The 25,818-nt window shown below is 44.0% G+C and overlaps 1 protein-coding gene across 1 annotated transcript; it reads right to left on the bottom strand.

Annotated features, from left to right (window-relative positions):
• Positions 1–2,518: 2,518 nt before the first annotated feature.
• On the bottom strand, positions 2,519–25,606 carry rnf24 (ring finger protein 24; the record flags this gene model as incomplete). The annotated part of the gene is made up of 5 exons (XM_083636086.1): positions 25,458–25,606; positions 19,914–19,956; positions 18,533–18,574; positions 8,197–8,276; positions 2,519–2,660 (listed from the first exon to the last, which is right to left on the bottom strand). The coding sequence occupies exons 1-5, from the start codon at positions 25,598–25,600 to the stop codon at positions 2,519–2,521; spliced, it is 450 nt and encodes a 149-aa protein (XP_083492212.1). The 5' UTR covers positions 25,601–25,606.
• Between the last annotated feature and the right edge of the window lie 212 nt (positions 25,607–25,818).

Genomic DNA, 25,818 nt, shown 5'->3' with positions numbered 1-25,818 from the left:
AAGGCAGGGTAAACACAGGTGCAAGCAAAACACTAATGAGGGTTTCCATCTTCCATGATTGGAATTTGGAAACCCTCATTAGTGTTTTGCTTGCACCTGTGCAACTGCCTTTTCGACACAAAATGGCCCCCATGAAAAGGGTCTATTCATCAGCACAGCACTTTTACCAAATGAAGCTGGGACGAGGACAAAATATGCACAAAGGCTGGGCTCAGAGGTCTGTGTAGTGCTGAACAAAAACACTGCACTGTACAGAGAGAGGGGAAAGCACCAGAATACTGTGTGTGTGTGTGTATGAATGAAAATGCTGCTTCACTCCAACCTGCTGACCACCACCTGTCTGCAGTGTTGCCAGACACAGCTAATTTCCAGCCCAAAGACCGCCAAAATGCACACAAAGCCGCCCAAACAAATGCAGGTCTATCTATGGAACCCGCCCAAGCACATTTCCCCCCCCCACCGCACAATGGAACCCAAAACAGCCCAATTTGCAGAAAACCACCCAATCTGGCAACACGTACTGCTCGTGTACCTCCCTGTGTGTTGGGGGTACCAAGTAGCGTGTACTTTAACAAAAGGTATGCTGATGAAGTGTATCGATATGCTGAGTGCAGTAATTCTGGTGCATGTGTCAATCGACTAACTCACCCACTTTGTACAGGTAGTTACACCGATTACATGATGGGGGGAGGAAGGGGGGGTATCAGGTTAATAGCAAAGGTAAAACAGATTTGTGTAATTGTGTATACAGCTCATTTTAAATATGAGTTGAATAACAAAGGAGGCAACACCCTGGTTCACTCTGGTCTCTCCCTAAATTACAGAACATTTTCTGGCAAGATATGTGATTCCACCTAATTGAGAGTAAACAAACAGAACAGTTAGGTCTTTGTTGTTTTTGCACAATATCTCAATTTGAGAGAACAATTCAGCCTTAATGTGAACTATGCCACGGTGACATTCACCACCATAGCTCAGCACCTGTACTCAAATACAATCAAATGATAAAGCAACAAAACAAAATGAAAGTGGAACATTTTCTGGCAATTTGTGTAATGTCGCCTCATATTCAACAATACTTGGCGTTTGTTCTGTGAAACTGTGTTAAAGAGCGACAAGACGATTTGGCAGATAAAGCCCCAGGCTCTTCACGCTAAAATTGTTTTATGTAGACCAATAAAGTAGTTGAATTAATAATTTTCAGTTGTAAAAAAGAAAATCAAGAAGAAAAAGAAAAAAAACTACAAGGACATCTCCATAGTGTTTTTACAATAAAGACTTGCCAACTTCATGAGTAATGCCTGGTGCATAATTATGTGGGGCCTTGATTTATGTAACACAAATCCTGATGTGTGATTGGCTGTGGCTTTGGGGTAATCATTGGTGGGAGGTGCCAGGTTTCTCTACTTCCTGGTCTCCGCAACACAGGAAGTAACCTGTCCCAGCAGTGGGTGTGCTCGTCAAAACAACACACGTATACAGATGATGATTATACCCGGTAAATTTGTTTAGGCAAAATATATTTTGTTCTGCGTATCTCATCCGAATTCACAGTATTTTCATGTTTGCACTAAACCACCTCCACATTGATACATAACATGGACATCCACAGCTTTACGCCACATGGTTGGTTCTTTTGGAAGGACAATGACATGAGAGAATAAACTGTATAGCCTTCATATAAGGTGTGTGTGTGTGTGTGTGTGTGTGTGTGTGTGTGTGTGTAAAAACAATTCTGAGTTACAACACATTCAAACCTTCAACCTTAATTCACATTTTCGTTGGACATAGAGTCCTGAGGTGGGTTTGCGTTTGCTTTCTTGTGTGTGTGTGTGTGTGTGTGTGTGTGTTGTGTACACACGTGTGCAATCAGAACACAAAACACTGTCCACATTTCCTGACATAAGTAATGTCCCTTTAAGCTATATTTTGTCCTTTAAAAATCAAAGTTCACTCGATTAAAAATGAAAACCCACGTGGCTTTGTACATACAGTATAAAGAAAATAATAGTTAATGATAATAAAATATAAAATATGACCTTGCTACTACGACACAAGCAATTAAGGTTTGACTTCTCGTAAAGTGCTTGTTAAAAAAAAGAGAGAAAAAAAAGCAACCATTTATAATGTTTTGGAGTTCTTGGCTTTTGTGTTGTTTTTTTCTCCTCGTCTTCCGCTGGCGTCCCCAGAAAAGTGCTTTGGTTGTGAAACAGTTCTTGACCAAGGCGTGGCCGAGAGGAAAACTTCTTCTTAACTCTTCTTCATTGTCCATGAAAAGAACAACATGAAATGAGAAATAACCAGAGATTATCAGCAAGAACTGATATGAGGGAATCCTTTTGTGAACCAAGGCAATGTTAAGAGAGTCTGTCTGCGAGTCTCTGCGTAGTAACGCCAGTTTCTCCCGTCTGTACTCAGACTCGTATACAAGGGTACCTGTACAGGTGAGAGCATGTGTGTTGTGTTGTGATGTGTGTGTGTGTGTCTGTAGTGTACGGTAACAGAGGGTCTGTGTCTGCTACACCAGGTTCTCCACCCCGGGCAGAGGCTGCTGTAAAGGCACTGGGGGGTCACCGGTGCCTTGCTGCTGGGCGAGCTGTAGCACGGGCATGTTGCACAGCGGACACACCTTCCTCACCTCCAACCACTTAATGAGGCACCTGAGGAGGAGGAGAGAGCACACATGAGGGCGTGGAGCACTATGGAAATGTAAACGTTCTCAAAGCATGTTCAAAGTCACTGTTCTGGCCTCCGTATGGCTCTAGATGTATACATGAAGTTTCGGTTCCTCCCTAAGCCTAGCAGTATGATATGGGGGAAATAATGGAAGGACCATTTCATGGAGCAGTCAATCACAGCTTTTATGGTGGTCGGTGGAATATTTTATTTCATTTTATTATTTTTCTGATTTCCCCCAATTTTCTCCACAATTATACTTGGCCAATTTATCCCTATGCTGCCCTATTGGCTGCCCCGGTCGCTGCTCCACCCTCTGCCCATCTGGGGAGAGCCGAGACTAGCACCACGCTTCCTCTGACACATGCGCAGTTGCCAGCTGCTTTTTTTTAACCTGACAGGGGAAGCTTCACCGGTAGGACATAGCACGTGGGAGGATCACACTATTCCCACCAGTTGCCTTCTGTCCCGACCAGGTGCCCCGACCGACCAGAGGAGGCGCTAGTGCTGCGACCAGGACACACCCCCACAATCCAGCTTCCCACCCTTAGCCAGAGCCAATCGTGCCTGTACGGACGCCCGACCAAGCCGTAGGTAACGTGGATATGAATCTGTGACCCTCGTGTTGGTAGGCAGGGAATCTACCGGTACACTACCCGGACGCCCGTGGTCAGTGGAATATAGGTGGCTGCCCCACCTCTCACTCTGTTCGCCCACAGCATTACTCAATTGAGGGGTGAAGGAGGTGCGGCTGTTCAGCTCAGGAATGACTGGCCATATACACAATGCACACTGATTGTCACTCCTCACTGGAGAGCTTACTCTTGTAACGTCCACACACACTCCACACACAGACAGCTGCATTCTACAACCGCACCAGAAAGATTCAGGTCTTGACTCGCAAATGTGGCCAGTCCCAGTAGCGTACTGTATGACAGAACTGCACTGGACAAATGGCTGTTGAGTTGCGCAAGGCGCAACACTCGTTGCGTTACGCAACCTAACTTTATAAGTGCTCTAGGATGTGTCTCGTCTCCAGGTGTGGTCACTGGGGCAAAACTAAGTGCACCAAGACATTCTTAAATTTTCCATCCAGTCTGTTTCCTCCCATTGTGGTTGCTCCCTCGGTCTGGAAGCAGCCCAAAAGTTGCAGTCCACAGACAGCACATCGCTTAAAATTACCTGTTCGTAAGAAGAGAGAAAACGACGCCACTGTCGGTGAGGTTTCTTAAAACTAGACGGATAAATGGACGCCTCCGGTTACAGAGCGATTTGAAAATACTGTCTAAACTGGCAATGCGGGGACTGGAGTGACTCCCCCTGCCTGTATACTGTATATAGAGCAATACAGAGCAATCATATGTGCAATATCATATATAACTTATGAATGTAATGTTTTTTTAATCTACTTTGCGCCAATTCATTGTTTTGTATATTTATGTGAGTGTGGGAGAGGGGCGAGCATGCCCTGCACTACTGAATTATTTGCTGAGCTTGGAGGACTATTTTGGAGGTGGCGTGCGTGTGGTGTGTGTGTGTGTGTGTGTGTGTGTGGTGTGTGTGGCCTCTGTAACAGCATGGCTACACCTCCTTCCTCCACACCCACATTAAAAAGGAGTGTGCATTCAGGCCTAGTTTACACGACAACGCTCCTTGCATAAAACGTCAAACTGTTGTTGCGTTTGGGCCTTCCATTTACACGGCAATGGCGTTATTGGGGCCTGAAAACGCAAAAAAGTCAAACCAGCTTCCATAGTGGAAATCTCTGATAATGCCGCCCTTACCGTCATGTAAAGTGACAAAACACAACTCTTGTGAAAACCAGGCTATCAATGTAGCACTCAACAAACTATCATGACATCAGAGTATGATAACGAGTTGCTAAAAATACATAATCTGAGATAAGTGCCCGCTATTAACGTTCACGCATAATTTGATTAATCGCTCGCGCATAGGCTATTAAATAATAAACCCAGATGCATCAATTTCCCCAAGTACCAAGTGCTGCAAAGATAACAGGTACTTTTATAGGGCTTTACTGGCTTTTTAATCTGTAATACAACCAATTTGAAGGAGTTTATCACCATTACTGACTTCTGTGTGTGTGTGTGTGTGTGTGTGTGTGTGTGTGCTGGATAATTCAGTTAAAGTTGAGTCCTATGAAGCTGCTTCAATCCCGCTAGAAATAGACAGTATACAGGAAGCTAGGCGTTTTTACCTTCACAATAAAAGCAATAATTTATTACTGGCCTGGGTAAATAAAAAACAGAACAGTTGACTCACTACGGGTTAAAATTTACTTAGTTCTGTGTATTTCGGATCACACACACAAAAAACATTGCAAACAACATGCATCAATATAATAAAGCTATTACTTTATTTAATTGCCATTATTGTGAAGGGTCTAACCAGAAGTTTCAGTTTTATTCTGACTCACTTTACACAGTTTTTTGTTTTTAATGCATCAAGGAGAAGTACAAACCTATTGGTTCCCAACGTAACCGAGTGTATTATTTGGTGGCAACAATAACGAATTAATTAAGGCAAAATAGCGCAATTTAACATTAGAAATGAACATATAGCCTATAGTGCCGTTAGGCTTTATATAACTCACCAATAGTGGATTGGAATATGGAATAAGTCCTGCAGTAGGCTAACCATTGAAACTGCCGTGGATGGAATGCAGCCGTAAACATGTGCTTGAATCAGCCCGTTTTCACACTGTTTTACGCACAACATCAAGATGTCATACCAGTGCGTTTGGATATGGGCTGTGCTCATCTTCCAGCCGTGCCCATGCCATAATCTTCATACTGCATACCGGAGCAGGGCTTTTATCAGCCCATCTCCACCCCCCTGTGCAGGGACATCACCTACAACCAGACCATCATGCCCATTGCCCAACCTGGAGCACACGAACCGAGGACGCGGGGCTGGGCTGGAATGATTGTAGTTTTCATCGCTGGTTTGCACGGTGCTGGAGTAGGCACCGTGTCGTAGGCTACTGCATCAACGGTCATGGCACAACCCCCTCAAGCAGGTCAGAAGCGTATATGGTAGAAAAGTTAGGGCTTTGTGTTTATTAATTAGGCTTGGTGCAAGCAATACGCTTTCAGTGTGTTCCACATATAGCCAAAACACGCCAAAATAAAATCAGAAATCAATTCCACTCTGCAAAGGATTACTGGCTGTAGCATTGTTGTCGGAGAAGCTAGTACGATATTTAATCTTAAAATCTGCCTTGAGATAACTCGTTATTTGGCGCTATATAAATAGGCTATAAAATTGATTGTTGGTTGATCAATTCACTGATGGATGTCTCCCGAAATGCCTAACATCATGATAATTTTCTGAATTACAATGCTTACAGTACCCTAAATATAGGGTACTGTATATATTTTTCCCGGTTTCCCATCATTCATTTCCCGGGAAACGGGAAATGGGTTGGATGGCAATTCCCGTTTCCCGGGATTAAACCCTAGCTTCCACTCTTGCTCTGACTACTGGAACAAAACTAGGCCAAGGGAGGTGCCTTGCAGAGATAAACAGGACTGGGGGTTCGGGGTAAAGTTGGCCAATTGCCAGCAAGCTCCCACATGCAATCCATCATGGCCTGCAGCAGTGCCTCCATCATGGCCTGCAGCAGTGCCTCCATCATGGCCTGCAGCAGTGCCTCCATCATGGCCTGCAGCAGTGCCTCCATCATGGCCTGCAGCAGTGCCTCCATCATGGCCTGCAGCAGTGCCTCCATCATCGCCTACAGCAGTGCCCGCCTTCATACACACTTGGCTTCAATCTTGATTGGAATGGGGTTGTTTTTTTTTCTCCCTGGGACACTCCTTCTGTCCAATCACTTTGCCTCACGTTCCCCCTTTTTACATCATCTACTCTGTGTAGGTTACTGTGTGAATCTAGTCTGTGTAGGTTACTGTGTGAGGCTGAGGGTACATGTCTGTGTAGGTTACTGTGTGAGGCTGAGGGTACATGTCTGTGTAGGTTACTGTGTGAGGCTGAGGGTACATGTCTGTGTAGGTTACTGTGTGAGGCTGAGGGTACATGCCTGTGTAGGTTACTGTGTGAGGCTGAGGGTACATGCCTGTGTAGGTTACTGTGTGAGGCTGAGGGTACATGTCTGTGTAGGTTACTGTGTGAGGCTGAGGGTACATGTCTGTGTAGGTAGCTGTGTGAGGCTGAGGGTACATGTCTGTGTAGGTTACTGTGTGAGGCTGAGGGTACATGTCTGTGTAGGTTACTGTGTGAGGCTGAGGGTACATGTCTGTGTAGGTTACTGTGTGAGGCTGAGGGTACATGTCTGTGTAGGTTACTGTGTGAGGCTGAGGGTACATGCCTGTGTAGGTTACTGTGTGAGGCTGAGGGTACATGTCTGTGTAGGTTACTGTGTGAGGCTGAGGGTACATGTCTGTGTAGGTTACTGTGTGAGGCTGAGGGTACATGTCTGTGTAGGTTACTGTGTGAGGCTGAGGGTACATGTCTGTGTAGGTTACTGTGTGAGGCTGAGGGTACATGTCTGTGTAGGTTACTGTGTGAGGCTGAGGGTACATGCCTGTGTAGGTTACTGTGTGAGGCTGAGGGTACATGTCTGTGTAGGTTACTGTGTGAGGCTGAGGGTACCGTAAATTCCGGACTATAAGCCGCGGCTTTTTCCCCGTTTTTTGGCCCCTGCGGCTTATATAACGGTGCGGCTTTTTTCAGAAAAAATAAAAATAAAAAACGGAATTCTCTCTTCTTTAGCACTCTTTCTAACTATAAATCCACTTCTGTTTTAATTTCCTCTCTTGCCCTCTTTTCACCACACCGCGGACACTGTGTGCACTGTAAAAAAAAACAGGTGGTGTTGTGTTATGTTGTTTTGTTGAAATGTTAATAAATGGGAGCTTCCTCAAACAGCCATCTCTTTCCCGACAATCCCCTCTGTGCACGAACCCTTACATATGGTAATTAAACATTAAAACACAATTAAAAAAAAAAAAAAAAAACATTAAAACACCCGCGGCTTATAGTCCGGTGCGGCTTATATATGTAACAAACAGGCAATTTTGCTGCTGCGGCTTATACTCCGGTGCGGCTTATAGTACGGAAATTACGGTACATGTCTGTGTAGGTTACTGTGTGAGGCTGAGGGTACATGCCTGTGTAGGTTACTGTGTGAGGCTGAGGGTACATGCCTGTGTAGCTTACTGTGTGAGGCTGAGGGTACATGTCTGTGTAGGTTACTGTGTGAGGCTGAGGGTACATGTCTGTGTAGGTTACTGTGTGAGGCTGAGGGTACATGCTTGTGTAGGTTACTGTGTGAGGCTGATACATGCAGGGAGATTAGCTTCTGTCTTCTTTAGGAATACTGAACATGAACTTTGCAAAGGCCTCCAACAAAATATAGCAAGTGTGAGTGAATTCTTTATGCCAAACCTGCTGATCTGTGTGTGTGTGTGTGTGTGTGTGTGTGTGTGTGTGTGTGTGTGTGTGTGTGTGTGTGTGCTACAAAGTGTGTTTTATACTTACTTTCTGTGAAAGGCATGTTTGCACGGGCAAATCCCCAGCTCATCTTTCTGTTTGAACTCCTCCAAGCACACTGCACATATCTGAGAGGAGGGGGAGAGAGGGAGATAAAGAGAGACTGTGGGTCATGTAACAACTTTGTCTCAAGAATTAATTGGTTGTTCTTTGACCATTTAAATTCTGAAATTTGAGATGGTGTCAGTGGCTTAAATAATGATTGGAAAACAGCTATCCAAAAAGCAAATGTCAAGTACCCAAAGACAACTGTTGAAAAATAGTAGGTAGGCCTATTATTATTATTGTTATTATTATTAATAATAATATTAACAGTAGTAGTAATAATAACAACAACAACAACAACAACAACAACAACAACAACAACAACAACAACAATAATAATAATAATGACCCATTAATTGAATTCAACTGTGAAGCAAGGGGAAGTATGACACTAAATACAATGACTTGGGCACTCGATCACTCTTCTCATGGGCGGCACGGTGGCTCAGTGGTTAGCAGCACTGTTGCCTCACGGCAAGAAGGTCCCGGTCCGTCCCAGGTCCTTTCTGTGTGGGGTTTGCATGTTCTCCCCATGTTTGTGTGGGTTTCCTCCAACCATCAAAAGACATGTATGTCAGGGTTAATACTCCTGTCAGTGCCGCTGACCAAGGCAATGGCAAAATAACTGGAGTTGGTCCCCGGGCGCTGGACTGCGGCTGCCCACTGCTCTTAGTTCTAACTTCCTAGTAGAGGATGGGTCAAATGCAGAGGATGAATTTCCCCATGGGCATAATAAAGGATAACTAAACTTGGTGGGCATAGGCTGACTTTTACTGGACGGAATTTTTCTGGCAATACAAAACTGCCAGAAGGCTATACATTCTAACCCTCGGTTCACACAAGGCGCTATTCAGAAGCAGCGCTTAACAGAAGCTGAGTGCCATGCAAAACCGGTCACACCAGAAGCAGTCTCTCTTCCTCAGCGCCTTGCTCGGCTCGTCCTCCCCCCCGCTCACAACTTGCATTGACTTCATGCCTGGCAGCTCATGTGCAGCGCGCTGCACGCTTGAAAAATAGAACAGAAGCTGAGACTATCGGCTTCAGCGCGGCGTGTCGCGTGGCTGGTGTGAACGTCTCGCCTGTTAACGAGGACGCCGAAATGAAACTGCCATAACGCTGCGCAGCTTCAGCGTGGCTTCGGCGTATGGTGTGAACGAGGGCTTACACTCTTTTAGTGCACAAGCCAAAGCAGGTTGGTAGCTCTTGAAACTCTTTTGAACAGCGTCAGTGATGAATCTGTTATGTAAGACAGAGAGGACAAGAGGCAGATGCATACAAAGACGGGCTTGTGTTCGCAAAACACTGTGGTTGCTGAAGAACTACTTAGAAGCACTTTTATGTAACTGACGTGGGTGTGGATTCCCCCCCCCCCATCATAGCCTGCCGACTAGCACATACACTTCATCCCCACCTCGTCTGTCTGTCACTCACTCAAAAAAAATCAACTCTGCCCACTTGATCAATGCCACCTGTGCCATAAGCCAGCTTCACTCTGCTACACCTGTGCCATGATCCGGACTGTTCTGGCCAAAACAAGTTGAAACTTGGACTGGCACCGCTCACCGCCAACACAACTATTTGCAGTGGGGTTTATTTACAGACAAGCTGCTTGGCTACATTCCAGCAGTGATGGACTCTTAACGACTTGACAGCATGCTTCCAACGCGCCATAAATGATCTGACTGGTAAAAACAATAGCTTTTGAATAAAGACTTGCTTGTTGTAATCAATAAGAATTACCGTGCTGTGTGTACTATCCAACAAATACAGTCACCGAATAGCAGGATGCAGCTTTGCATTGGATTCATTATCGTCCTGGAAGATGGGCAATGATGGTGGTTGGGATCCTGACAAAGACTGCCTCAGTCGTGAATTCGAGGACCTGACAGTGATGCTACACTGTCACAACAGTAGTGTGTGGACTGGGCGATGGAGTGTCTGCTCTCCACAGGCGTATTCCACAACAGTCTGCCCTCTGACACGAGGGAGAGCAAAGTGACAGGCCAGTCAGTAGTGTCAAGAGACTGAATACAGCTCATACACTGACCTGTCGGCCATGTTGTCGGAGTGTTGTGCGCATTTCTGAGAGCCATTTAAAGCTGCCACATGTATAATATTTACCTCATTACCAACGCAGAGAAAATTGGCTCATTCTGTGTGTCCCGGGAAAACGATTTCCCAAGTTAGCACAACATAAAAATGCCTACAGTACATACTTTATGAAATATCCAAATCAGACATAAACACCATCAAGGAAGCTGTAATATGGCTTCAATCATTTACCAGACAAATTCTGGCTGGCCCCTACTTTCATAGGGGATCTATTTTGAACATGAATAATGAAAATTACCGTATACGTTACGTAACGTGAAATAAAACGTATCATGGCCGTGCCATGCAGCTAGAAGGAGACCTAAATGCGACACCGCCCACATTGATGTGAGGCTTACAACCCTTCACTCAACCAATTATATTGCCAATTATTTCTGGACACTCAACATAACATGCGTTAACTGTGGGACTCAAAATAATTTCTGTTTTCATCTATGCAAATATTAATTTAGATGTTACTGTCCCAGCAGAAAACATGCGTACCTTACAGCAAACTAACATTATAGTTACAGTACCTACATCTACTTATCTAGTGTAGCTAATTACCTGGATTATTCTGTATATTACAGGCAGGGAAAGGGGCAGTCCCTACTGTATATTCTCACTTGCCTTGGACAATAGCAAGCTAGTGTTAGCTCGCTTACACCAACGTTAGCTAGTTAAGCCGAAACTATTTCAATAATGATGTCAATAATAACCTACCAGTAATACAAACTTTTTACACAATACAGTGTAATCAACTAACTAGCCAGCTAAATAGTCAGGCCTTAGCATTAACTTTTTCAGCAGCAGCAGCTGCCGCCGTGTCTGGGTACTAGGTACCAATTGACCATCAAGAGCAATAATATCTACTAAAACATATCTAGTAAAACTTCTAGTGAACTTCCAATGTGTGGCCGGCCACTAGGCCGCGTGTGGCCATCCCCCTATCAGACCACATCGAGGGGAATATATTATCTACTGAGCGCCAATATGTGTGCCACCCCTCTAACTCTACCGGCAGCTTGCAGTGGGATACAGTCTGCTTAAAGAGCACGGTGCAGGTTGGAGACCACATTGCATTAATATGTGGAAGGGGTATATAGCAATGGGATTTGGGGGGATTTTCTTTTTCTTTCTTTTTTTATCACACATAGCTGCATTTAGACTAGTTTTTGTAACCAGCAGGGGGCACTGGTCCATTTAATGGAAGTAACACTTGTGATGTCACAGGGATGCAAACTAGTCACCTTTAGGTGACAGTCACATTTTTCAGCCCAAAATATGAGGATTTCTGAGTGGTTTTATGGCTGCCCTGGTATCTGTCACCTTTTTTCACTCTCCATGACTTTGCATCCCTGTGTCAGCCCCAGCAGAACATTCTCCTCTTGTGATGTCACTCCTGTTGTTATGTCACACGCCCATTTATAAAATGCTACCTTTTCCTCCATATTTATACCCTGGGGGCCTGTGGGGGGGGGGGGGGGGGGTCGTTGTCTTTTTGGAGTGTTTTCACTGTAATCATGAGTCCAAAATGTAAATTCTGATTTTTTTTTAACCTGCACCATGCTCTTTAACCAGCAAGGATCCACCTGATATGCAGCCACAGACCAAAGGTAAGCTGCAGAAGACCAACAGCCCATCAGTCAGGACAACTCACACATATCAATATGATAATATTCCTAAATAGTTGACAACAATAAGTTGGTCAGAATAGATCTGCTTAATAGCTCGTTGCTGCATCAGACTTTATCAGGGAGTGCATCGCTCCCCAAAGCAGCACACCTAAGCCACCAAAATCAGTAAACTGCAATTAATCCTTGCCACGTACATATGGCATATACATATATATCCATATGACATATGGAACATTAGTGATCCATATGGAACAGTAGAACTGCCTTGTTATGGGAGCTGGAGCCAGCTTGGCCTATGGCTTGTGTACCTACCAACCTACCTCTCTATCTATTATCTATCTGGGAGAAAATGAACACCGACTTCTCACTTGAGGCATGTCAAATTAAGCAGCCGCAGAGCGCCCTCTCACATGTGGCAAGATATGCGCTTGCGGTATCTTGAATAAGGGAAATATTTACGACACTTACTGAACCTAGCCTGAAGGCATGCTTTCAGTGAGGTGCAGCTGGCAGCATTTCAAATTGGCGTCTGGTAGGGAGGGGAGGGGTGGAGTAGAAGAGGTTCAGACCGAATAATGACATCACAACAATCTAGTCCTAATGTACAGACTCCTGTTGGACTCCATTATGTGTTATCAACATTTTACTCTTTATTTACTGGTCATATGTCTTTCATGTTCCCTCTATTGTGTTCAGACTGAGTAAAGAGGGAGAGAGAGCATGATGAGGCAAGGAGAGCAGGTGACATGGAGGTGGGGACCCCCAAGAACCCCCCCACCCCGCCAATGTTGACTGTCTCCATGGCTACGGCCTGGTGCCTGAACTAAAGCTTTGTTTCGTTATATGTTGTGAAATGACTATAGCCTGGTAACCAGCCCCAATTCATTCTTCATTAGGGTCTGGACGCAAGCCTACCCGCCACCACTAGTCTGGAGCCGTTTCCACCGCTTCTGGACCTGGGGGCCTAAACCAAGGAGACGGAAACAGTCTACCGGAAACACGTGTGCCAAAAAAAACATCTTCTGTGTAGCGAACGTTAGCTAGAGCCTGATAACAAGAACTAAACAACACAACTAAAAAGTTGTATACGAGAGATCAGCCGAGCAGCATTTTGGTAAACAAACCGCGTCACTGGGTGGCAACGGCAATGGAACCCTATGGAGCCCAAGTGGCGCGAGGCGTGAGTGTCTGACTCTAGCCAGTTAACTCTGTTTACATTTTAAAAACTGCGACAGTTCACACAACTTTAACACGACATGCATCATACATCAAACTCTTGAGCTACTTCTGCTCTCACTCAGAATGTCAAAATATAAGCGATGTGATGTATAGTTTTTGAGATATTAACGTTTGTTTGGCAAAACTCATACTATTAACTGCCGCGGGGTTCCGCATTTCTGGGTGTCAAGTGATGTCACGCTGATTCGTCCTATAGTACATGAAACAAAACTGATTCTGGTGCTTGTTTCCGGTCTAGGCCGGAAACAGCTGAGAGGTGCAAATCGAGTATAATGCGAACCAGGCTCTTCTCCTCGGGAAGAGCCTGGAGACACGAGGTTAATCCACCACTGATTCAGTGACATTCTTCTCAGCCCCAACTCATCGGTTGCTGTCTGTGCCAATCATCGAACGCTGTGACCAATCGCAGTAGAAAAGCAGGACAACTTTGACGATTCTGCACCAAAGAACTTAAATTGATAAGAACTGAGGGCTAATGAGTTGTTCCCCTAAGTAGATCCACTGCGAGGCGGGAGCGGTTGTCAAAAAAACAACAACACAGGCTTCGCCTCTTGCCTTCAATGCTCTTTGTTACATCCGGGTACCTACACCGGCAACCATAATGCAATTAACATTAACTTCAGCTGCAAGCCGCTCAACGGATTTCAAAGCTGATCTGTTACTGGAAAGAACGTGACTCTGACTGGTTAACAAGTGAAACGTTTGGGCACTCACACTGGCGTTTTGACCTGGTGTCGGTGAAGTGGTTACAGCAGCAGTAGTGGGCTTAGCTAACGTGGCTAACAGCTAGCTAGCCTAGCTATTAACATACAGGTGTGTTGTTGCAGCGTCCTGTAATGCGTCATCAGTAACGTTAGATTAGGTCCCGCCGCCGGCGCCTACATCGATCAGCCAATCAGGTGTCCCGGACAGTATCTGTCTTGAATAACCACAGTGGATGGGCGTGGGTCCAGACTCATATGAAGAGTGTGACAACTGCGATTCATATGGGGCTGGATAGCAGGCTTTCCCCGACGCACCTGTCATATTCTCAGGTGTGCAGAGATCCTTTCTGCTGGATAGCAGGCTAAAATGACTATGGATGGATGGATGACCAATTCCCAATAAGAGGCTGGACATGGCAGTATCTAAACAGGACAAATCTACACTATGCAGACTTCCCATGACGCAACTGCACCAGCAGGGATCACTTTCATGGCAGAGGTCTTGCAGTTGGCTCTTCTCGTGGCTGTTGTCTAACATTGCAACTAGAACTCCTTTAGGGATAAAGGACATACTTCTCTTTCTGTCTCTCATCGCTCTTTTGTAACGGAGGTGGTTGGACGACTGAGGATGAAAAGAAGTGGTGTGAGGGCTCTTACGTTTCTCTCCTGGGGATCTTTTGGAGACAGAGAACAAGTCTCCTCTATAGACAGCGGCTTTGCTCTCTTCATTGCTGAATAGATCAATGCTTCTGTTCTTTTCAGTGCCTTGGCTATGGCCTCACACTCACAGCAGAAGCCTGGAAGCGGTAGCCAACTTTTTCACACAACTTTCCCCCCCCCAACAGTTGACTGAGCCATTTAGGTTCTGGAGGTTTTGCAAGCTTGAATGAAAACCGAGTCAAGACCAGACTGTGCACTTTAACAGTGAAATGATGAAGCTGTGCTTGTGAATACGGCTTAATATGAAATGTTGGGAAACTACCTCTTAGAACTGATTCTTAGAAAGCATTTCCTGTCCCACTCGTTTAAAAAAGTACAGTTACAGAACAATTAATTCAGTACAACTGTCCATACCAAATATTATATAATGCTTAACAGAGATATTATTCAACTTGATACTAAAGGTGAATCAAGGCAGTGCCTATGTCATGACACACATAGAAGTAAAGCAGACATTTCTGTTACTGAAATACCACAGAATGTACAACAGTTTTAAACAAGCTTGATCAGAGAGATGTACAGTAAGTACCGTTCAGGCAGATAGCAAAGCCGGCAAAAGGCGTTATTGGACCCTTTCACACACAATCACTACTGTCTTTGATGCACAAGCGTTTGTTTACACGGATCAGCTGTTAAAGATGGCCACTGACTTATAGAAGACATTTCATTTATGTTTTTAATTTTATTGTTTGAAAACATGCCAAGGCAATGGAAGGTATAGATACAGCTACTAGTAATGCAGATCAGTCTCGTATTTTTTTTTTACTGCAGCCAGGAAGAGATATCATGCAAAAATTAGTCTTAAATGGCAACGGTACCTACAGGCACCCTAATTGAGTCTTTGATTGGTTATTGGTTAATGCGTAACGCACCATAATAACGTATAGGGATGTAACAGTATGAAATTTTACGGTACGGTATCTACCAAAAATATCACGGTATACGGTATTTCACGGAAATGTATTCCCCCCACCCCCCCTTTTAATTAAACGTACCATGGCCCACCGAAAAAAACAAAACAAGTATTTGCATTGAAAAAGAATATTCCTTTCTTGAACTGAAACTGAAAGTAATTTGAGAACATTTACACAGCGGTCCTCAATTATGAACTTATTTTAGTGGCGTGCATGCATATTGGGCAACATATTGTGGGCACGATGATGGCCTGACCCCTTTCATACACCAATAATCTGACTCGACAGTGTCAGATTACTTTGACTATACCACTTCTTTTAGGTCATGCCATGATGCACACACCACACCAGACTGCCCATGTGAGCGAGAGAAAAAGCAATAGAGTAAAAGAAAGATAGTGAGAGAGGAAGAGAGCAATCAAGAAGCAGAATAATCCTCAGGAGCGATTTGGGGCCAGACTAGGCGCCAGCTAACCCGATGTGCGTTCAAGAGCATAAGAAAAAACAAAAGAGTCAGTGGGCAGTCACTGAATAACTTGATATTCCTGAATGGAGCCCAAGAGCAAGAGCCTAAACGTCTAGTGTGATAACAAAAGGTATTAAGTGTATTTACTGCGCAATGGGAAGTTATCACTATAATATTGACAATTGTGAGAAACATGCTTTTACACAGGAGCTTCATCACATGGTGCAATGACAATGACATGAAGCTCAATATCAGCAAAACCAATGAGCTTGTGGTGGACTACCAGAGGAACAGGAGGCCACGCCCCCTGTCCTGAATGTCACCAAGAGGAAGTGAAGAGGGTGGACTCATACAAGTATGATAGGGTCCAAATAAATATCATTCATGTGATTATTAAGTCAACTTAAAGGATTTTGGTGACTGCAAAAGTGACAGCACTTCCACCGTTTTTGTAGAATGACCCAAGATCGTTTTCTCAGCTACAGTGGTAAGCAAAACACATCAAATGTCATCACTTCACAATTTTATCTTATTAGATATTTGTGTGTAATTTAGCATATGAATTCTTGGGTTGGCCAAAATCGTCTTTTGTGAGGTCACAGAGACCTTGCCCTTGAGCCACCAAAATGTAATGACTTCATCCTTGAGTCCAAGTGGATGTTCGGTGGATGTGCCAAATATGAAGAAATTCCCTCAAGGCGTTCCCCCGCGATGTCGCGTTCACGAGAATGGCAAGGACGTGAGGTCACAATGACCTTTAAACACCAAAATCTAATCAGTTCATCGTTGAGTCCAAGTGGACGTTTGTGCCCAAAAAAATCCCTCCAGGTGTTCCCGAGATATCGCGTTCACAAGAATGGGACGGACGTAAGGTCACAGCTTGATCTTTGACCACCAAAATCTAACCATTTCTTTGTTGAGTCCAAGTGGGCATTTGTGTCAAATTTGAAGAAATTCCATCAAGGCGTTCCTGAGATATCGCGTTCGCGAGAATGGGACGGACGGACAGACGGACGGACAGACAATACGAACACATAATTCCTCTGACCATGGCTGTCTCATAATTCAAGGGTATTCCTTTTGACTGGTTACCTTCAGAACTGGGTCATTCCCCAAGGCCGGTGTGTGCGGGTTGTTATTGTCTAGAACTAAACAAAAGCGCTTTGCTGCTCCGTCACACACTTCACTCACATGACACATTCTGAGCGACTCTCTCAGTTTCTAAGTACAGAGAAAAGAAGGGCGATGGGTGCGGCCTGAATCCCAGCGGTGAACTGTGGGAAATTCCAGCTCTGATGACATGAAGTGTGTTGGGCATGACGGCATGCCGCAGTAACCCTTAACATGGAGATGCTGCTCGTAGCATTTCATTTGCACCAATGTGTTAAAGAGATAGCGTGCTTGGTCGGCGCCTACTGTTGCTCCACTGCCAGTACAGCTTTACGTACGGACTACCGCGTGTGTCAAGAGGTTGCAGTTTTGCAACCGTGTTGACATTGACCAATAATAACGGCAGGGAGGACACTTAACCACAAGATGCTACTTTTCACAGTACAGTGTATCAACATGAGAGATGTACCGAATATTAAAGGACAAGGTAAACATCGCAGACTGCACTCGGCTGTTAGGACATTGAGCATTATGTTTGCTCCCGATGCACATTACATAACAGCAGTTTGTACCTTTTGGAATCATTGATTGGCCGCCTTGACGCTGGGATGGTTTATATTGATGGTGGAAGTATAAATTGCCCCTTCAGAGTCACACGGTTTAGGGTTAGGGCTAGTTACCACCACGGTAGCAGTACTTCTGGGTTTATCAGACGTTCCTACAGACACAATTGGGCCGTGTTTGCGGGTGGGAAGCCGGTGAGATATGAGTCCTGGTCAGTGCACTAGCACCTCCTCTGGTCGCTCAGGGCGCCTGTTCAGGGGGAGGGGAACTGGGGGGAATAGTGCGATCCTCCCACCCACGCACTACGTCCTGCCGGTGAAACGCCTCGCTGTCAGGTGAAAATAAGTGTCTGGCAACTGCACTGCACATGTATCGGAGGAAGCATGTGCTAGTCTACGGGCTCTCTCCAGATTGGCAGAGGGGTGGAGCGATGACCGGGACAGCAGGGGGAATTGACCAAGTACAACGAAAATGGGAGAACCCCCCCCCCCCCCCCCCCCGAATAAACGAGATAAAAAATAAAAAAAAGTTACAGTGCATCATGGGACTCCATTCAGTTGCACAACCAAGAGAATGAAAGAGGTACACAAACATGAGAACATTTTCTCTGCTATCTATCTAAATGGCAGACATTGTGACTGTAGCAATTAATAATAATGATTAATTATCACATGACAGTACAATCCGTGTGTGCTTGTCAGTCTATATTACAGAATGTTTCTGCCACTAGATAGGCCTTGATGTTGAAGAGAGCAGTTTCTGGGATAACAGCGTCGCGTCACCTTATCAACCGATACAAAGAGAACAGAATAAGAAATGAGATGAAGTGCTTACCTCATGCAAATTTAGTTCTTTGACTTTTTCCTTCTGAATAACCTGACAGGGGGGGAGAGGAGATGAGACGATAGATTAGAAGAGATACCAACCAATTCACACAAATAAATCACAAATTGACACTAATGATGTTTCTCGTCACATTTTATTTTGAAACAGATGTTTGAGCAAATGCATTACAAACACGTAACAGCTAGTGAATGTGTTATGCACCATCTGGCATTTAGAGGAGAAGTAACAGGTGATCTGATCTCTGGTCTCCTGTCTGTGTATGTGTGCACGTGTGTATGTGTGCACATGTGTATTTGTGCACGTGTGTATGTGTGCGCATGTGTGTGTGTGTGTGTTTGTAGGGGGTGGTCTTATATAACCCGCAGAGGAGCTAGCCAAGTTAACCTCACCACTTTTATAATTAGGGGCTGGGGAGACAGAGAGAGGAGAGTGTGAATGTGCCTTGGTGTCTGTATGCCAGCGCGTTCGTGTGTGTGTGTGTGTGTGTGTGTCTTTCACGTGTCTCGGCGGTGGCGCGTAAGCTGTTTCACACACTGACATTACATAAATAGAGGACACCAGGGTCGTGTTGATGCGCTCCACCACTCCCTCTTGCTACCCTTAAGGCCAGTACTCCACTGACAAGGTCATCTCCAACTAGCCGTGAACCTGATTTTTCCGGCTCAGTCACTTGCTCCTCCCTCCCCCCCTCGGAGTCTTTGGGCCTACTGGTGCAGATATGCTTGTATATGGTCTAATCTCTGGTCTGATCTAATATGAGGAGCTGCTTGTTATATTCTTAAGTGTTCACGCTAGTCTGACTGTTAAAATATGTACATGTATGATAAAACAGCAGAGAGAGGCAGGCATGCGGACTGGTCTTTGAGCCGAGGTGCACGACGCACAGAATGCATTTGCATACCTGCTGAATTGACATTTAGGGATGCGAATCAGCAAGAGACTCATGATTTTCTCTGCTCTTTTGGGTTCCCTTCATACGTGGAACTGTCATGACTGTTGATTTGTAAACTGTATTGACATTTTGGATCTGTCTCGTAATCCAGTAAGCACTCACCTGCATGCATCCTCTTATCAATCATCAAGTCATATGACCTGAGATCTATTGTTTAACGGTAGGATCAGTGGAACTATGACGTATCTAATGAAACAATAATGATTTGTTAGACGAAGATTAAATAAAATTTAAATAAACACCAGTACTGTCTTGAACTACCGATACTCCTATTCTGTGCTGTGTGTGCTGTGTGTGTGTGTGTGTGTGTGTGTGCGTGTGCGTGCGTGTGTGTGCGCGCATGTAGTGTAGTGTGCATGTGTGTGCGTGTGTGTGTAGTGTAGTGTGTGTGTGTGTGTGTGTCATGGGGCTGCTTACTTGTTTGTATGCATACAGCTCTTTGTGCGCCTGGTGCCGTAACCTGGGGAGACGTAAAGACAAAAACATCTTTTTGATTAGCAAGTGACCTGCCTCAACTAACTAAATCACATAACATACAGACAAACTGACATATGACAACATCCTGGAAAAGGAGAGGAAAAATAGCAAACATAGATGACATTTTCTTACCAGATACTGTTCGCTTGAAACTCGTTTCTAGCGTATTATTGTTATACAGGATAAATTACAGAATTCCAAGGAAATTATAAATGTGTATATCATAACAGTTGACATACAGATTCCATTTTATACAAATAGAGCAATTATCTATTCTACACCGTAGTTTGGTCTCTCATATTGATTGATTGAGCACTCACAGGCATGTTTCTTACACTTCAAATAAATGTTTTATGACTCAGCAAAGTCATTCTTTGATTGTTTGAGTTTTAGCGATGGAGCAGCTTCAGGCTGTACAGTTTGGCATTAAAATATGAACAGATTTATCAAGTTGGTGATAGAACTCGTTCAAGTTCATAATGATCGGCAAACTGACTGTAAAGTCCAAGCCCACCATAAAAACTTAGAAGCATTCTGAAATGTAGTAGTATTTCTCGTTGGTAATGCCTTGTCCTTGTCTTCACAGCATTTTTGCTACATCATTTACAAGCATCGTGGGGTTTCTCGGGGTGTGGCAGGCCATGGTTTTTATCATATTCAGGCCTTCTGTACTAACTTTAGCAGCCAGGGACTGAATCTGATGCACTGCACCTTTTCTAAGTCTGTCTCACTGTCATTCTTGTTCAGCTGTAATTGATTTATCTGACAGAAATAATGCTCAATGGATTTAGAGGGAAGGGAAAATATTATGAATTCTATAATTGCCCTCCCCAGTCCCCTGTAACCTCCTAGACTATAAATCCATGTGGACGATAAAGGAGGGAGAACAGAGGTCAAATGTATTCTGACACAACTCTTTTGACTTTTTTTGTTTTGTTTTACAAACCTTGATGAAGGGCATGTGCCGAAACGTGTTGGTTTAACTACTAAAATTGACTACTAGACTCTCTTTGTTCCCAGTACTGCAAGTGTTGCTGCAACTTCCTCTTTCCTACGGAGGGAAACCACTCAGGCATACTAACCTATATACTATTACTGACTAACTACATACTGTATCTGCTGGGTCAATACTCAACCAGGCAGGCAACACCTTTCGTAAGTCAGGAAGAGGCAGCCAAGCAATGAAGGGGGGGGGGAGGGGGGGGGGGGGGGGGGGGCAGTCCACATTCCTGAGGATAATACGATTTTGGGGTGTGTCTACGACTCCGCCATAACTTAGGTTGAACTGTCGTGAGAATGCTGACTGATGACAAATGTAAACAAATTAGCAAATTACAGGACAAGTGAAAATCTGACAACAACAAAGTGACAAAGTGAAATTCACTGAGTCAGTCAGTCAAAAATTTATCTTGCCAAGTAATGAGCCAGCTAAGGTAAAGCAGCTTGTATATTAACAGTCTTCATTTGTAAAGGCCTCAGGTCAGCCTGTGAAAACATACACTACACTTTAAAATATCAACTCACATGTCCCCAAAATAGACACATTGGATCAGACATTAAAATACATTTATGTGTTGAGGCTTCACTCTGAAGAGGCTGGCAAAACTCCACATTAAAAGGAGAGTCCATACAAAATACAAAACCCATGTTTGTACAGGTTTACACCAAGAACCTCGGCTCTAAAACAACAAACAAACAAACAAAAATAAAAAAAACAAAAAAAAATTAGTGAACAAGGAGAGAACTGGAGGAGCACGGGATAAGAAGAGGATCTAAGGGGGTAAAGAATGAGAATAAAAAATATGTGGGGGAGCAAGGGAGGGGGAGTGGAGACAGTTTGAACAAGACAGAGAAGAGAGATTCATAGGTTTGTAAGATTTACCTCCATTACAAGTAACCTTAACCTCTCGCAGCAGAGTGAGAGGGATCTGTAAAACAAGCAGCACAGTCTAGGAGAGAAACTGACATTTTGAAAGAGACCAGCAGGTAAAGGTGCAGAGACTCTGCACCAAGGGGATTACTGTACGTTCGGGACATGATCAATGGTGAGGGGTGAGGGGTGGTGCATGTCTCGGGGTGGGGTGGGGTGGGGGGCTTTTGATGAATGGCCGTTTTAGCACTGTGGTGAGAAGAGGCGAGGTGAACTCCTGGCTGAGAAACACAGGAGTCCAAGTCGAACCTCCCTCTTACTGCAGAAAGTGTCAGAATCTCACTGCTGTCGTCAATGGGCGAGCTAAAATATAAAATATGCATGCAAGTCCTAATTGTGGGGTTGAACTTCTCCAATTGGTTTGGCATAGCGTATGGTATGTCACATATAAGACATTTCACTGGACATTCATGCAATGTTGATGAATGTAAAGCACGTTAGGCTGGTGTAGGTTCTTTTGTGAAAGATCAACCTGCAGTTGATGACATTGCACGTTCATTCACCTTTATGTCATGCTGATGAAATTGACCATTCAAGGCCTCCTTCACTGTCCCTGGCTTTCCTTCAAAAAACATCCCATACTCGAGAGATATTTTTCACTCCTTGGGCGTATTGCATTGCATATTTAACATACTGTATGTGTGTGGACTATGGGCACTCTGTGCTATGGTCGAGTGTTGCTGTGATGTTCAGCCCCGCGTCAGTCTGTTTGTCTTTGTCAGTGTGATGAGTATTCGCAGGTCAACTCGAACGCACGACTCCCTCACCCCCGTCGCTCCCCTCTGTGTAGTTGGCAGTCTAAACACGGACAGTGAAGCTGTAGGACTCCCACCTTTTTTGTGCACCATTTTTTTGGGGGGTTAAACGAAGTGGTGGCCCTAATAATATAAAGCAGGAAGAAGTAGTTTTAGAATTGGGTTATTTTACGGTTAGTTGGGGCTACGCATTCACTTAGCTCCTCTGAAGTTGACAGTCTTATCTCTGAGATGTCACATTTCAGTATGGAGGCTGTGAATTGCGTTATCCATGCCTGTTGTTATCTTGAACCAGTGCATTGGGAGACTGCATCTTTAGAAGCCTTTTATGGAGCAAAATTGCCATTTTTCCTTTTTTTTCCTACAAGTGACTTGGTAATCTGACCATCTTTACTTTCAGTATATAATCATGGTACTAAGTCAAAGTTAAAATGTATCTCTCTAGGGTTCGATGAGGGATTGTAGGAAGGAGTGCCCTTAGCCTACTTACCATTTGCCCTGCCAGGTAGGATAGGACAAGGTGGTGAATGGTGAAATTTGTTGGGGACTTCTGCTTCTCACTGTCTCAGATAAGAGATGCTAAACATTGTTTCCATTGTTTGCCACAGCCAGGAAATAACCCCCCCCCCCCCGGCAACAGTGGGCAGGACCAGCAGGACCATTTGATTAGACCAGAGGTGATGAAATAGAGGACCAATCAAGTGACTATTAACCTCCTCTTTTCCTCTATGGGAAACAATTTCAGGATTACACTTAAAAGTCACCATTCAAAGTGTGGTGAATACAATGGTTGTATATTCCCAACATCCAGGAATGTTTTTTTTTACTAAATTTGCAAATGTATAAATTCAATTTAGGATTGAGATGGGGCATCAGAAGGAAGTGTTTTTGCCAAGTTTCTTTGAGGTTGAGTGCCATGATCATAACAATATAGAGAAGCAGTTTTGAATGTATGCATAATATTACTGGTGGGATATTTTCTCTATCACTTCAGATGATCAAGTCAGTGGTTGTAGTGCAGTTAGTAGCTACCTTCTCCAAACTGTGCTGTTGAAACATTTCACCCTGTTGTGAAAAGGTGAATTCAGTTGTCAGGTGAAACAGTCCACTGGCTGCGTTACGGCTCCGTGCAGCTGCCTGAACAGACCCACACCCATGTCATCTGTCAGACGCATGCGGGATCTGACAAAAATAGAACAGGTGCGTATTTTCTTCCGTACCGCATGTATCGCCCATCTATTAACATGGCCGAGAGTCTGTTCCGTCAGTTTTACCGGAGCCGTACTTCATACTTCCAAGTGCCATACAGTATGCTAGATAGAAAAACCACTTCATTATTGGTGGTTTTGTAACAAATTCCAAGTGCATGTTTGGTATCGACTTAGCCTGCAGTGGTTCTACTTGACTTTTAGAAGATTATTAGAAATAAAGTTTGGCCACTGGTGCTAAGACATTACATTAACTTGTTCATGTGTCCCGTCTATGCTAATCTGAATTACAGCTATAGTGAAAGAGTACATAAGGGGGACCTTTGAATCATTCATTCATGAGCCTTATAACCTGAAATGAACAATGCCACAGTTTAAGTACATTTGAATAGCGGCAATCTGGGAGAATAAACTTTCACATCTCATTTACGTCTCGCATAAGTAAAAGGTATAGATTGTGTTTCTAGCCAAATTCCAAAAGACGTGGATAACTTTTATGACTTTTGGAAAGTAAATGTGTGGGGGTTTTTTACGTGAATTTTAGAAAACGCTTCAAAAAGGCATAAAAGTGCTTAACGGTTATGAAGATTATCCTGCTGAACCCAAATTCGCACTCCCATAAACTTTTGTTAACCACAAACCTTATTTGATGTATTTAAGTGAAATCCCAATTCTAAAACCCCATAGACTTTTCCACTGACAAACCAAAATGGCTGTGATTATTGGTTAAGCCTACAAAAAATACATCATCCCTGCGATACTCTATTTAATTATGTTTTTTTTAAAATGCAGCATTCAATGTTGCAATATTTCTTTCCATTTTCTGGGCAGCCCTAAACTTTGTTCACGTCTGAATTCAAATGTCTGAATTCAAATGTGGTCGGGTTGCAATTTAACCACCCAAGCCTCTCAGACAGTAATGTTACAACACTGCGGTGCTTGCTAAATATAAATGTGTTCGCTTTACACTGTTGACTATACAACTCTGGCAGGTAAATCTACAGTATCCATAGGGGGGAAAGAAACGAAAACAGTAACTTTTATTTTGAGTTACAACAGCAAAGCACTTTAGGGCTCATCTAGTCTGTTGCTGAAGGAAACAGAAATCATTAGCTCATTAGCAGTCAAGTGGGTCGCTGCTGAGCAATAACAGATAGTAACAGAAGTTAGAAATGGATCATCTTTCTTAACACCAGCAGCTTACCAAGTCTAAATAACATGCGACTCTAAAAACAGATGAATCAATATTCAGATTGTTTTTTCTCCTACCTTTTGGTAAGTGGCCATGGCATAAGCAGGATAATGGACTCCAAGGTGTCTGTTAAACTGTTTGGAGATAATCAACTTTCTCCTTCTAATCGGGTTCTTTGCCACGACATTGTCCATTAAAATCTTTGAAAAGACACACTGTCATTGTCATGCACTATCACTAGATTAATAATGAAATGTATCCACTGAAGCAAGCGTGTTGAACAATAGGCCTAGTTGACAGACTAAAGAAACCCCTGTATGGCACTTACAGCAACGCAACATAACACCCAGTGACAATTCCTAACAAAAGTCTACAGTGGCCGTATGGATCTTATCTTACCTTATCAAGTAGCAGCAGAAGAGGAGGCTGAGGATGAAGACAAAGATGGCCGTCCCAAACACCACAATGTAAATATTAAGAGGGAGGTTCTGGAACCCTATGTTTGGCATCCTGAAACTGTAGTGCTGGAAATCGGAGCTCATGGATATTCTGGGTGGAGAGAGAGGGAAATGAGAAAGATGAGAATGTACAGACTTCACTACTGACACACATATCAAGACAACTAGTACCAGTCACCTCCTCCCTCTCATAGCCTAAAGGGACATGACTAGACATGCCTGAGTCCATCCAGAGAAGGAGGAGGAGAAAGCAAGAATCACCGCTGTGCCCTTTTCAGAAACCCCCCCCCCCCCCCCCCCCC

Source organism: Poromitra crassiceps, assembly GCF_964638095.1.
Source record: "Poromitra crassiceps genome assembly, chromosome: 4".
NCBI lineage: Eukaryota > Metazoa > Chordata > Actinopteri > Beryciformes > Melamphaidae > Poromitra > Poromitra crassiceps.
This window is presented reverse-complemented; position numbering and strand designations above follow the sequence as displayed.